This window comes from Chaetodon trifascialis, chromosome 4 (genome assembly GCF_039877785.1).
Source record: "Chaetodon trifascialis isolate fChaTrf1 chromosome 4, fChaTrf1.hap1, whole genome shotgun sequence".
NCBI classification, from domain to species: domain Eukaryota; kingdom Metazoa; phylum Chordata; class Actinopteri; order Chaetodontiformes; family Chaetodontidae; genus Chaetodon; species Chaetodon trifascialis.
Window position 1 is genome coordinate 26,265,819 of NC_092059.1, and position 14,511 is coordinate 26,280,329.

Sequence of the window (14,511 nt, forward strand, 5' to 3'; positions counted from 1 at the left end):
TGTACTGTGTATCATGTTTGTTTGTTTGTATGTTACAGATGTCAAGTCCACCTCAGTTTCTGCTATGTTTCCAAAACACTGCACATATTTGAAAACATTTTATTCAGCAGAAGGTGAATCAGCTTGTGAACTTCCTGCACTAAACCTGCAGAAAAAAAGTTCTCAGGTTTCTCTCTGTTTACATTTTTACACTTATTGACATTTATTATTTGAGTGTTTTCCATGGTTGTGTTGACATTTCCTTTCCTTTCTGCCTTGATAGCTGAGGGGATTATAATCAGAGGAAAGTTTAATTTAAAATAAAAATGTTTAAATTGAATGTATTTTTCTCCTGGTCCTTATTTTAAATAGGTCATAAAAAATATCAATAATTATCGATATCAACCGATACAAAACACATCGTGATACAGTTTTCAGCCAAATCGCCCAGCCCTACACCCACATTTTCTTAAATTAATTATTAAATAATTCTGTATCCAAGGTGTCACGTACTCTGTGACAAATAACTGATAATAATAATAAATCCATCTGCATTGTTTGACATTATGTCAAACAAATAACAAATATATACAGTGCTCCATTCTTCACTTTGTGTCAAATTACACAGTACTGAGTTTTTCCTCCTTCGTAGCCGCTCCAACCATAACAGCACAAAAAGCCTGAAACTTGAAAGTCTCAATTTAAGACAAGTTTGTGCAGAAGTGTTCATGACGCTAACCATTCAAGAACTCCAGATTGATTCTAATCAGGAATTCAGCCAGTCGTCTTCTCCGCAGGTAAAAGCCAACAACGATCCTTCCTCCTGCGCATGATCATGTTTTGATTCAGTGTGCACAGAGATGAGGTGCTAATCACAGAGGGGTCTGTTGTCAGTGTGTTTCTAAGAGACAGAGATGGCGAGAGCAGGGCAAGGCAGGGCTGAGCGAATCAATGCACTGTGCACAGCTCAACAATGAAATAAGATTTTATTCATTTCAAATAGCAAAAAAAACAGAAAATCAACATGTGAAACGCTGATATAATGTTTAGTTAGAGCTCTAACACAATGCATAAAGCATGGAAAGACGTTATCGGGGGCCAAGGAGGTATTTTTGGCTTGGCTGCAACAGCAGGGCATCACCATTGGCTGTTGTTCTTTCAAAATGAATAGGCGCAAAGAGTGGGAGCGCCATGTGTAAATGCACTATGCTACGAACACCAGCATCATGTCGGGGAACTGAGTGCATATTCTGCTCTGAGCATTTTTAGCTGGGAAAAATGCTTTGGTGGACAAACCCCCCGACTCCAGATTCTATGACTATTAGTATTATTAGTATATAAGTGCAACCCTCATGCAACACTGAAGACTTTTAGTCTACACCCATGTACTACATGCTTCCAACCTCGGTCGCAGTTTGTGTATAAGGCTGAAGAATCGGCCCCCAACAACAGCCTTTTCCTCAGCTGGTTAGAGGAACCAGTGGGGCCCAGTGCTTCGAATCTGGATCTGAAACTTTCTGTTTCATAAAGGCTTCTCCCATCTAAGCATAAACACTCATTTTATGAGAAATCAATAACCAGTCCATACCTTTGCAATGCATCACAGCACAATAGCACATCACACCTCATATACGCACAGCCAGCACAGAGAGTACTATACTTACGTAATAGTCCCTATTAGAGAACGAAACTGGAAAACAACATAAAACCTGCAGCTGTGAGGAACAGAGGCAGCGGTTAGGCACTGAACAGGCCAGCAGAGAGCAAAGCATGAGAAAAAACAGCTTTCCATGTGCTCAGACATGAGGAAGAGCCTACCGTTAAAGCAACCCAAGTAACAATCAGTGTGACAAAACACTCAAACCAGAGTGAGTCAGAGAAAACTGAGACCTCCACAGATAGAGACCAATGAGAGAGCAGGGGGAGTCAACAGACAACTAGCATAGTTTGAATAAGTTCTCTTTGAAATCAGACATTTAAGATGTGAGTGGGTGGAAAATACTGTTCATGCAACTGAATTCTAATCATTTTTTGACAAAAACTCACCTCACATGTCATCTGATACGCGAATTCAATACACTTTAAGAACAAATGCTAATGGGACCACTCCAGAAAAACATTTAATACCCAGGAATTTACATTACAGACACTGATTGTACACGGTCCAGCCATAAACTAGATTTCGACCTTGTTTTGTTTTTCCTGGAGTCTCCTAGCAGTTAAAATCCTGCAGAGATAAACGAGAAGTAGCGGAGGCCATGTCATATAATTTGTTCCCTTCAAGTGGGGCTCTGCCATTGAGCTCATGGAGGTTCCTGGCAGGAAGAGCACAGGTGGTACAAACAACTTTAATGATGGCTCTGTTCTGTTCATGTGTCTTCATAAGCAATGACAGTGAGCCAGCACGAACAATACCTGGACCCTGAAACTGAAGGAGCTTAATTACACCTGTGCTTTTCCTACAGTGACAAGTCAAAATGCTTTGCATGAAAAAGCCTATAATGCACCATTGTGCTGACAAACATCGCAATACTATGCAACACAAAGTAAGTCAGTTAAGCTAGTTGTAAAGTGGTTAATTCCCTCTGGGAAAAAGGTCTGTCGACTGGTGGTCACTGAACAGCATCACGAGAGCACATGGAGTCTAAGGTCTTTGCTAAAGGACACTTCAACAGCAGTTATTGTCACATCATTCGTCAACAGTCTCAGCCACTAAACGCACACAAACTATCACTTCAGAAAGATTGAGACAACAGCTTGCTGCACTGACAATAATACAACAATGACTTTAACTACAGTTAAAAACACACTGAAAGCAGTGAGCTAAAGTAGCTCAAGCATGTGTAACTTCATACACTGTCTGAACAAACTGCTCAAGACTCACTGGCTTAACTTAAGCAACAGTGAAAACGTTAGCTTATTGGAAAACATTAGAAACTGAAGTAGTAAGTAGTAGTTTTACTTGTTAGCGAGCATTCAGGTGTCATTGAGGGCAAAAGCCAAGCGGTATTTCACGTGTCAACTTCTTGAGATAGTTCGCGCGAGAAATGGGTACGACGAGAAGTCATTAAAAAGAAATGAAAATGAAAATTGCAATAAGTAAGCACTAACAGATCCATTTAACGCACACTCGATTAAAAGGTAAATCCGAATGACTCATTGATGTTTTGCTAGGTAGGGTATGTTTATTGCAGCATCAGCAAGATTATTCAGTTCTCCATGTTTGTCCTCGCGAGCGCTGTATCTCCGTCCGCCCCCGCCCCCACCATAACATGTTAATGGAGCATCGCTTCCTCACAAATGTACTGTTAGAAACCACATGTCGGTCAATATAGAGAGGCAGCAAACTGTTCAGTGTTCCCTGAGCGGGCTTATGTGGCCTGTACCGGTGTTTGCCTCTAAACGTCGTGATGTGTGTCGGTACTCACAGCACTGCAGGTAAATAAACCGCAACTTCCAGTGTCTATCCTGGTTTTTCCGCGTAATTTTGATGGACAGAGTACTAAGACTGTTGTCGGGGACGGGACAGGGGCTTGTTTGGTTTCTTATCTCCTCTGCGGCGGTCGCCATCATTTTGAACACCCTATCTCTCCCCCTCCCCTCATCCTCTCTCTCCTCCGCTCCCGCCCCTCTCGCTTTCTCGCGACACGTGAGCGCGCGCGGTCCTCCGGATGCTGCGCGCGCCCGGCCACGCTTTGTGAATGAGCGTCGCAAAGCATCAGCGCACTAAATGAAAAGTAGCTCACAGTGGGTGATGGGAATCATAAATTTAGCATATAGACAGGGATCAATCTCCTGGGTCACTTGCAGCATCCACAGTAACAAATTATACAGGCGACTTATATGCAAAAGGCAGACTTCAAATCACTAAACCAGAAAGTCCAGCAAGGCTAATGGTTCACAGACAATCAGCAGCAACACACATCCAGCCATTTTTATTTCAAACTTTAATGCAACTCATGAGGTATAAATAAACATGAAGTGTGCTGGTCCACTGATCTCACTGGGCACAACAGTATGGGGGCTCAGAAATAAGTTTTATACATATATATATATACACACACACACACACTGTGTATATATATACACAGTGTGTGTGTGTGTGTGTGTGTGTGTGTGTGTATATACGTTTATACGTATATACATTTATACTATATATATATATATATATATATATATATATATATATATATAGGGTTAGGGTTAGGGTACCCTAACCCGGTCCAAGGTGTACCCCGCCTCCCGCCCGTTGACAACCAAGATAGGCTCTGCCCCCCCCCCCCGCGATCCAGCATAGAAAATGGATGGATGGATTAAAATATTTAATCGCAATTAATCGCATGAATGTCATAGTTAACTTGTGATTAATTGCAAATTAATCGCACATTTTCATCTATTCTAAATATCTCTTGAATTATCATTTAATATTGTTATCAACATGGAAAAGTGGATAGGCTTGCAATAAATAGATGACATAAAAATAAATACTTGGTTACAAAAAAGCCCCTTCAACAACCCTTTCTAAGGGATCAAAACAGGGTGATCCAAAATAACGTTACAAAGTACACATCATTGTAAACCAGCACTCTTATTACTACTGTTGAGTAGTTAGTTGAATAGTTAGTGAAAGAAAATGGGCTGTGAAAAACAATCCTATATCTTATATTAAGAATGACTTCATTCCAGTGAGACACTCTCTGGTTGCAGTAGTACGTTGCACCTTTGACCAGTCTAGTGTGGTCTGGTCAGACACTGACATCAGGGTGCACTGACATACACTTCTATAGTCTTGCAGCACAGTGAGAAATTAATCCACTAGAGTCAGAAATAAAACAAATTTTTAGCTGCTGTGAAAGTGCAAAAGTGTTTGCTGGAATTACAGATATTTGCTGTACTGATTATGTCAAAATGTATGAGATTTTTCTTTCCAGTTGTCTGGAGGAACAAAGGCAGATGCTTAAAATGTTCTTTATTGCATTAAAAATTCAACAAGACTTCAACAGTTTAGAGGACAGAAAAACATGCCAGAAAAATCCCTGCATAAGCTACTGAAGTTATTATGTCATGCATACACAAACCAGGCCAGACTGAACCATCAGATGATTCAATTAACAACAGTGTTCAATTTGAGAGTCAGCTCATATAAAAGTTCTGTTTTGCAAACCTTTCGTAGATTTTCAAATGATTCCAAATAAGACATTTTTTTATGGTGTGTGTGTGTCCGAAACAATTCCGAAAACTAATAATCGAATACAGATTTTAGCTCTGGGTAAATGCAAACATTTGGAAAATTCATTTGAAACAATAACATCACAGAGAACATTCAGAATTCTGTGCAAATTCAACAATACAGCAGTTTCCAGTTTTCTCTAATTCTATTAAAAAATCTTCTAACATTGCATATTATGTCGACCTACTCCAAATTTTCAAATAAATACTGTACACAGTAAACTCATAGTTCAACCAAGTCAAGTATTTTCCATCCTGTGAGTTGAGACCTCTGGAGAGGTAGGGTGTGCAATGATGCATTTTGTACTGCAAATCATCAATTTATGTTATGATTTACTAATGTTAAAATAGCGAATGCCTGTACCCTCTAAGTTAACCCTAGTCATTAATTAATCCAACCAAAAAGAGATAATAAAACAACAAAAAAGGTTGAGAACCACTTTAGAAAATTATGTACAGCAGTCTAACACTGCATGACGTCATAGCACAATAATGAGCGTATAATGGAATTCTACGTGGATGTATTATCATGCAAGTATAAAACAAATAGCCAAAACTGATGCAAGAGATTCATGCTGTGAGGCAGACTTTTCATACTGTAACACATCAGGCCACCTGGAATCACAGTCACTTTTCAACATGACAGTAATTTGTAGAAATGTATTGTTATGGTACAATCAAATAACGGACTGCGTAACACATTTCTATCTGTGTCAGTGCTACACAGTGTGAAGCAAAGTCCTACATGGTTGATTGATTGGTGATTGGCCATGTCCATGACACCTGCAGGAATACCTGGTTAGGACTGCTGCTTACAGTATGTTAAGTTTGTGCCACAGTGACAGTATTAATATACAATAGTAGACAATAATATACACCGGTTTCATAAAATGTACAAACATCAATCAACAATGCAAGTTTTCTCTCAAAGACTATTCAAGCTGGTGATTAAAATAAATAGCAGGCATATCATTAACTTGTTCGTTCCTGGAAATGGTGACTGGCTGAGTGAATTTGTGTCCACTGACTTTAAAGCAGCTCAGAGCTTTCTGTGCTGTTTCACATTCTGGAATGCTAATACAGCACAGTATATTTCCAATAGAGTTATTTTACCAGCTGACAAGTAAGTAGCTAGGTTAGCTGTAGATAGTGAACACTTGTGTTATCTTCCCATTTTCGATTGATTGAAGATTTTTGTGTGCCACACTGCCACCACCAAAATTGACTTTGTGTGCTGTCTTAATGCATGATAATGCTAGCATGAACTGGCTATGGTGAAAAGCACATATATACTGATTAACAACACAGTGTTGGATAATTGATCGGATTCTGCTCAGAGGTGGGGACCTCTGCACTACATCAACGGAAATCTGGAGCTTAATCTTTTTTTGGTATTGTTTTTGACGTTCTACTTGTAAATTAAAGCATTTTTTGTTTCTGATAAAAGGCACATTGTTTAAAGCAAGGAACATTTATATTTTTGATCCCTGAAAAGTTTTGTTTCTGAAAATCAGTATTGCAAACTGGACACTTAAATACAAATGATCAATTGACCTTATAAAATGTCGCGTATCAAATCTTTGCTGCAAACTGACATGGAATTAATATAAAACAGCATATTTTTTGACTATAAATGAACTTATCTGAACTCATCATTATGACTGTGGAAACACTAAATACTAAAACGAACAGATTATCTGGGCGAGTAAACAAGCAATTGTAGACAATGTTGTTGGTATCCTTCTAGATGCTGAATCATTTCTCAGAACATTTTAAAAGTGTGTAAGCTCTACAAAATTCAGAGTTAATAAAAATGAATTACAAGCTGTGAAATCCAGGTCCATCCCATGCCCTCCCACCCGTCCATCATGCTAAAAAAGTCTATCACAGTCAAACTATTACAAATAAGTTATCAAAGTTTTTTTTTCATATTATAAAATAGTGCTCTACTCATTTCTTTTCACACAAACACTGTTCTAGTACACATCATGCCTAACTACAAAAAACCCTGAAGCCCCATTTACCAGTAGTTCTTACAGAAACATTGAATCTTGCTTCTGCCTGTAATTTGAAAGAATTGTTAGAGCTGCTGACATGTGGTTTGCAGCTTAACTTGATTAGATTCAGTGATTTGGTTACAGCTTGAGAACCATAACCCAACATACATTATTGCTCACAATAATAATGTTTTTTGAGTACGATTTTATATTAATAATTAGCTATTAAACGTTAACGATTAAAAAAGATTTATTGCTCAGATCTCAATTCAGGGTTGTGCAGACTATTAAAGGCAGCACGTCAGCCTTAGACTCTTAAATCTCCTGTCATGAGCAGAGCAAACTACTGCACAATGACAGAAATCACTGGCTGGTGCCATTAATTAGGGAGAGAATGTGAGAAGAATAATGAGAAAGAGAGAGACACCACTGGCTGCTGCCACTTAAAACATTAAAAGTTTGCCGGATGTAGCACAGCCATCGAGGAAATGGGAGAGAATGATGAGTGGAGATTGAGCACAATTGTCAAACGGGGCACAATGGTTGTAAATGCATCAGCTGGAATGATTGTGTGTTGTGATGCTGCTCTGCTGTTGATTTTCACTTGTTTATGCTAAAACGTTTGAGTGCTTTTACCTCCTCTACTGTGTAAGACTGTTATATAATGCTACACAGGAAGCAAGTAACATGGCAGTGTTTGGTGTTTTTGGGTATTGGGTGATTCAGATTAGATGAGGTTGTTGAAAAAAAATGTGTTTTTAATAATTGTTATTCTTACATGGCCTGTCGCAGGCAGAGACTACCTACTATGCCCTCTACAAAGGACATGGAGTTACCAACTGCTCGCTTTCACCTGACAGTGAGGAGCTGTACCGATTTTACCAGCAGGAGAAACTAGTGTGAACAACAAGGACATTCTCCCCCACCAGCTTCCCACCTGCTAACACTGCCACTTACTGCGCTCGTTGCTTGGGGCTCTAGGCCAGGCAAGAGGCATTGACAAGCAGGTACTGATCCCAGGTCTGTGCAGTGATGAGTGTTTTAGGTCAGTGCTGCGAGGACACCCTCATTAAGGTCATCTACAAAAACTTAGCTAAACGGTTGAACTATTTTACTTTTTAGATGCTGTTCACTGACTGCACTGAAGGATGGAAAATAATTTTTATTGCTTAAAGTATTAAATTACTTGAATGGCTGTGTTCTGTTCTTTTAAACAACGGTTATTGCTCTTTAACAAAAGTGTTGGGCCATAAGATGCCATGGCTTACAGTGATTTTAGAACAGCTAAAGGGTGTTGTTTGGTAAACTAATAGTAGAATGGCTTATTACTAAAGGACCAGTGTGTAGGATTTAGATTAATCTGTTGGCAGCAGTGGAATATTATATACATAACTATGCTTTCATTAGTCTATAATTAACTGAAAATGAGAATTGTTGTGTTTTGGTGACCTTAGAATGAGCTCTTTATATCTATAGAAGGAGCAGGTCCTCTTCCACAGAGTCTGCCATGTTGCACCGCTATGTTTCTACAGTAGCCCAGAATGGACAAACCAAACACTCCAGAGAGGACCTGTCACTTCTCATACACACTTGGAAAGGGAGGTTGAGGTGGCGGGTATTCAGTTGGTTGCAATCTGCAACTTCATTGCTAGAAGCCACTAAATCCTACACACTGCACCTTTAACAACATACATATAAGTGGATATTACAGCCAGCTAGCATTTAGTGCAGCTGGAAAGTTTTATTTGGAAATTTTTAGGAAGCTGCTTGGCCACATATACCTTGTTTTGCTGAAGATGCATTTCCTGTATCTCCACAATGTCAGTGGTGAGTGCAAAGTTGGCAACAGTTATCATAAGAGAATAAGACCAGGTTAGAGAATACCGAAATCTTCCTTCATCGGCACACAAAACTATGAAAACTTGTATCGTGATAAAGTGACATTGACTACACATGACCTTCTCTTCAGCTTACCTCTGTCTCCCAGTGTGTGCAATTAAAGTGTAACAATAAGTAAACACATTCTTTCTGTAACATGGCAGCACCTGTTGAGGCAAAATTCAAATGTTTTTACATTTTCCTTCATCAGGCAACCATTTATGAACTGCCACTTTAGTTTACTGAGAACCTGTGCTGGGATTTGTTCAGTAAAAGATAGAAAAATGTTGTTGTCAGGACAACAGAGCAAATGTCTGCTGAAAGAAGAGTAATCTAAAAATGACCATATGCCTTTTATTACTGGTCTGCTGTTACTGGAAGAGGGTATAGTGCAATTTTAATGACTCTATTGTGTCAATATTATTTGCATATCAAAGAGCTAGCGTGCAACAAGTTAGGTTCAATACATTCAGCAATCAGAAAACATTTTTTTTTCAACTGTTGATATGAAAATTATTCAAAAACAAGTGTAAAACTCACTTTTCTGGGCTGCATATTGTCTAAATTCATTCAATTAGTTTTAGGGGAAGCGGGGAATAATGTGGATGAACAACATTATGCTTTGAGAGTTTGAATCTAGTTTCTGTTGAACAATGTCAATAATCATTTAGTGTGTGGATTCCCTCTGACTCTCAACTCTTCCAGCACTGCCATGTGATTAGTAAGACGAGGTTTCGGACAAGGTCAGTTGGAGAGTCAGTTGTGTTTTAACATTTTAAATGCATTTAAACTGTATCGTCTTTATCAGTGGCAGTTTTTGCTCTTGTGTGTGTCCAAGCTCACTGGTGGGTCTGTGTCAGATCACATGCCATTTGGATAGTTTTCAAACAAGTCCAGGCCGAAACACACCAGCCGCTCAGCTGACTGGATGGCCCTGAGGATGACAGACAGAGACTGGTTCATGGTGCTGTGGCAAAGTACTTCCTTCTCTGCAGAGTTGTGTCTGACTGCTTTGCTGGTGACGTTGCAGTGCAGGACGGCTTCCCGTGAGAACCTGAGGATGGAAAACTGAGGAGTCCTTCCTGGAAGGCTGTACAACAGGTTCCTTTGGAGAGAGACAGAGAGAGGATATGTATATATATATGAACATGACTTGAGAATGAATCCTTTTTTTTTTTTCTTTTGTAAATCAGATGTATTTAAAAGCCAACTTAGCATGCTGTTTTAGCTTGCACACTCAGTTAAATCCACAGCATGCCCTGCCTTGATCTCCTTTCAAATTACAGCTCCAAAAGACAATTATGTATGTAATCACTGTTTTATTTATTTCCAGAACACTGATTTGCAGCGACGAGGCTGTGACGAGGTACATCCGCAGGGTGTTGGCTACCAGGAAAAAGATGCGATCTAACAAGAACTGATCATCCATCCCCTCCTGCTGCTGTCCCTGATATTCACACATTCATCATGACAGGCCACCAACATAACAAGAGAAGCAGCTTGAAATAGAATTAAATTCAATTTGCTTAATTTAGTTTTTATTTTGCCAACTTCTCCTGACTGATTGTGTTTGTTTTTCCCATTGTTAGTTCACCTGGATGGGTGAGCATGTTTTCATCTTCATCTACTGAATGGGGAAAGTTTGTCTGTGCTGACCTTGAATCTCTAGTCTGTCTTATGCCTATATAGTAATCTTTGGCAGCTTTAGCACAAATGAAAGTTTTGCAGCAGCCAACCTGTGCTAAACTGCAGTGGTTTGACATTCATAGACTGACCAATGTGCGAAAATGTCTTCTTCATTTTTTGACCTCTGCTTAATTTTTTTGTTGCAAACAGGTCACAAACATGCCACACCAGATGAATTATTGTTCTTTAAAGACCCCGGAATCTATGTCTCTTTGTCTTCCTGCCATACTGTAGTACACACCAGCATGCACACACATACAGCAAAGCACATCTATAAACACAGACAAGCCTTTGGGGGTAGCAGAGTAGTCATTTGTAGGTCAGAATGGCAGAGACTTCGGAGTGTTACTCTCCTCGGGGCTGAAGTACATTGATTTCTTTTAAAGCGGCTGAACAGACAGTCTTGGAGAGTAAATGGAGTGATTCTTCATCTGTTAAGACACAGGTCTTGGGCTGTAGGGTGTGAAGGAACACTGACCTTCAGCACACAATTTACACTCAAAGTCAGAGAACTGTGAAGATTATGTATTTACCACATGACACCATTATATGACACTAGTGAGGCTATTCCTGTGCGTAAAGGGTGTATAGATTAAAGTAACGACATACTTAGTTTAAAGTTAAGTAAAGCAATATAAAAAAAACTTGTCACTGAATGCAAGCAGTTGTCATATTCACCACAATGCCCACGTTTGCATTTTATGTTGGGTCTTGGTTTGATGCTACCACAACATACTGTAGTCCATGAATGCAGTGCATTCACACAATCAAACAATTAAGCAATCAGCAGAAATGGAAGAACATTTGCATTCATTTTAATTTGTGTTTCTCACCACCTGACCGATTTAAGAACAATATTCACTCTCCCTTTATTTCTGTTTCCTCACCAGTAATTGCTCAGGGAAATATCTGGTTATTTAGTATTCGACTATGTTCACTATTTACTAACTTTGTCTGTCTGCTGTTCAGTGCTGGGCTGGTCAGTTTATCAGAGCCAAAACAATGAAGTTATGAGCAGTAAAAACAGAACAATGACCTGAAAGATGCTGATCAGCTCTGCAGAGTTGATAGAGGCGATAACTGTCAGTGAGTTCAACCCTACAAGTGATGGTTTTCAAATACACATGGTCAAGCAACCCACTGCAGCTTTAAGGTATGGCTAGAGTGAGCCAACCAAAACATTTGGTTCTGGTTGGGAAATGATTACAGGTTACAGCTAATAAAAAGAGGAGCATTACTTGCTGATCAGTGATTTGTGTTCTGTCTTGCTCCATAAAGGGCACACTACTGTTTTGGTGTTGAATTTTGTGACTGGACTTAAATTGTGAGGTCCTGAATCATCAAATACGGACATAAGTTCTTGCCATACTGGGATGAAAAAAAACTACGAATCAACGACCTGCAGCACCCTGTAAGCTTTGGAATATCATCATCAAAGAATCCATGATTTTTCAGATGATGATTTAGAAGCTTAAAACATGCATATACTGAAGTTTAATCGAGTGATTTCTGTTAGAATCCATGACTCAATAATACAAACACTACAGAACAAATATGTACTGAACAGATTTTTGTAATGTATGCATTATTTGTGCTATGCTGAATGTTGCATTCATATTTGGGAACATCCCTACTGTGAACAAGACAGAAAGAAATTTGCTTTCTACAGGAAGAAAGAGGCCGACAGAGAAAGAATGACTGCCTTGCATTGGCAAGTTTAGCTTTTGTGCTCTCAGTCAGTATTGTGTTCACATCTTGCACAAATCTGGATGCCAGGAAAAACAAATACATTTTAAGGATGGTGATTTTTTGCTGGGGAAACAATTAAATATTTCATCCACTGGTCAGGACAGGTGAGATATAAAGCCTAGTGTTTTTTACACTGAGACCATCATCCATCCATTGTCTGACCCTGCTTATCCTGTCCATGGTCCCGAGCTGGAGTTATCAGAGCAGGAAGGATTCATCTCTGGACAGGTCGCCAGTTTACACCAGGCTGGCATCGGCCTTTTCCAAACAGGGAATCTATTGCATTGCTGGCTTTATCATCATTTCAAACACAGGTCCCTGTTACGTAAAGGTAATGGCTCTATTCAAACACAACAGGGCTGTTACAGATGGAGTTGCAGTGCTCATACTGTATTGGTCACATGGTATTTGAGGGAGAACAGTGGTGATCATATTAATTTGCAGATTTTTTAAATTATCATAAGGTCACCCTAATGCATTACCAAACACAATAGAGCAGGCATAATATTGTCATAATATTCCTTATTTGCCTCCGCTTTGTAAACCACGGGATGTACAACTTGACAGGTATTAAATACCCTTAAATACTACAAAGTAACATAATAAAAAGTATTGGAAACTGCAGTGATTAAAAGAGCACAAAATTAAACAAAGAACCACTCGAAGGAGAAGATAAAAGGGAGCGATGTGATGCTCAAAAGGGCCTCAGAGCCAACATAATCTTGTCCATCCATGTCCCCTAACCAACAGATTGTCAACCCCCGTCTGTCTGTGAATAGCCAGATATGAAAGAGAGCTTTCTGAAGCACCTCAGTGTACATAAAGACATCTGCTATCGATTTGTGGGACTCTCGGCAGCCTGACATCCACTCTTAATGGAGGCCATCTCCTGCTCTGCAACAAAACAAATTAGGTTTAACTATGTCTCCTGGTCCCAGGTGTCACTCTCACAGGAGCAGCAGCATCCATTCAACACTGACAGCTGCGTGGTGTGTCTGTGTTCTGCTGCCTCTTTGCAAATAATTTAGGGTTTAGTTTCTAAGTGAGGCCAATTTGGCTTGTCCTCCTTTGTGTAATAGAAAATTTAAAGATTAGGAATTAGGTTTTGGTATAATCTTTTCAGTGTAATATACTGGAAAAGGAAGTTCAGTGTCCATATGCAGAAAATTCAGATTTGTTTGGGGAGTTGGCATGATCTAAAAGCCTGCCAAGTTATCTTGGAAGTGTAGTTGCAGGTGTTTTACCTTCTAATGTGAGAATGATGCCTATTGCATGAAAAGAACAAGTTCTCATTTTGCAGTGAAGTTTGCAACATCCAGTTAGACTTTTAAAATAAAGCTTGCTGACAAATATTTCTGCTGGCGGTCACAGCTTGGTTAGGTTTAGGAAAAGTTCATGGTTTGGGTTCATCTTCCTTAAAACAGTCAACACTGACTGCTGGTTTCACAGCAGCTGTGTGAAAGATCGATGGTTCTGCTACGTGCTTTGCCAGGATACTGGGCTGGGAATTTCCAAATGCAATAGGTAGCTCCACATATGGATTTTGGGAGATGTCCATTTCAGTTTAAGATACTGCAGATGAAACCTCTGTGGGAAAATGTCTTAGTTCCTTATTGACTTTAGAAGTTTGCATACTGATTTTGGAGGTCACATTTCCGGGTGCTTCACCCAGGTCCAAAATATGTCATCTCTCAGTTCCAGCATGGAAGTTCCCAATTCATTATGCAGCACATTGATTTTGGATGTCAACACTTTTCACTGCAGCATAGTTGAAATTGAACTTCTGTGTGCTTATGAGGAAGTGCCATACTAGTTTTGAAAGTTGGCTTATTAGTTCTAAAAGTCAACTACCAACTCGAATAAGAAGTTCCTGATCAATGTGCAGGCCAACATATTGATTTCGGGTGTTATCAAGCGTCAGTGTAACATAGTGGGTGTGCATTTGCAGAGACTCCTTATTGGTTTAGTTCTAGACATCAGTATGTCAATTTTA

The 14,511-nt window shown here is 39.4% G+C and overlaps 2 protein-coding genes across 3 annotated transcripts in view; both read right to left on the reverse strand.

Annotated features, from left to right (window-relative positions):
- The window catches only part of LOC139330497 (uncharacterized), a 104,391-nt gene extending 100,742 nt beyond the window's left edge, over positions 1–3,649 (reverse strand). Inside the window, exon 1 of the mRNA XM_070961431.1 lies at positions 3,408–3,649. Within this exon, the coding sequence (XP_070817532.1) occupies positions 3,408–3,552 (145 nt within the window). The 5' untranslated portion in view covers positions 3,553–3,649. The remainder of the gene's footprint in view (positions 1–3,407) is intronic.
- Positions 3,650–9,785: 6,136 nt separating this feature from the next.
- LOC139330296 (inactive N-acetylated-alpha-linked acidic dipeptidase-like protein 2) overlaps positions 9,786–14,511 on the reverse strand; it is a 520,996-nt gene continuing 516,270 nt past the window's right edge. For both annotated transcript variants that reach the window (XM_070961134.1, XM_070961135.1), the window contains exon 18: positions 9,786–10,188. In XM_070961134.1, the coding sequence (XP_070817235.1) occupies positions 9,945–10,188 (244 nt within the window). In that variant the 3' untranslated portion in view covers positions 9,786–9,944. The remainder of the gene's footprint in view (positions 10,189–14,511) is intronic.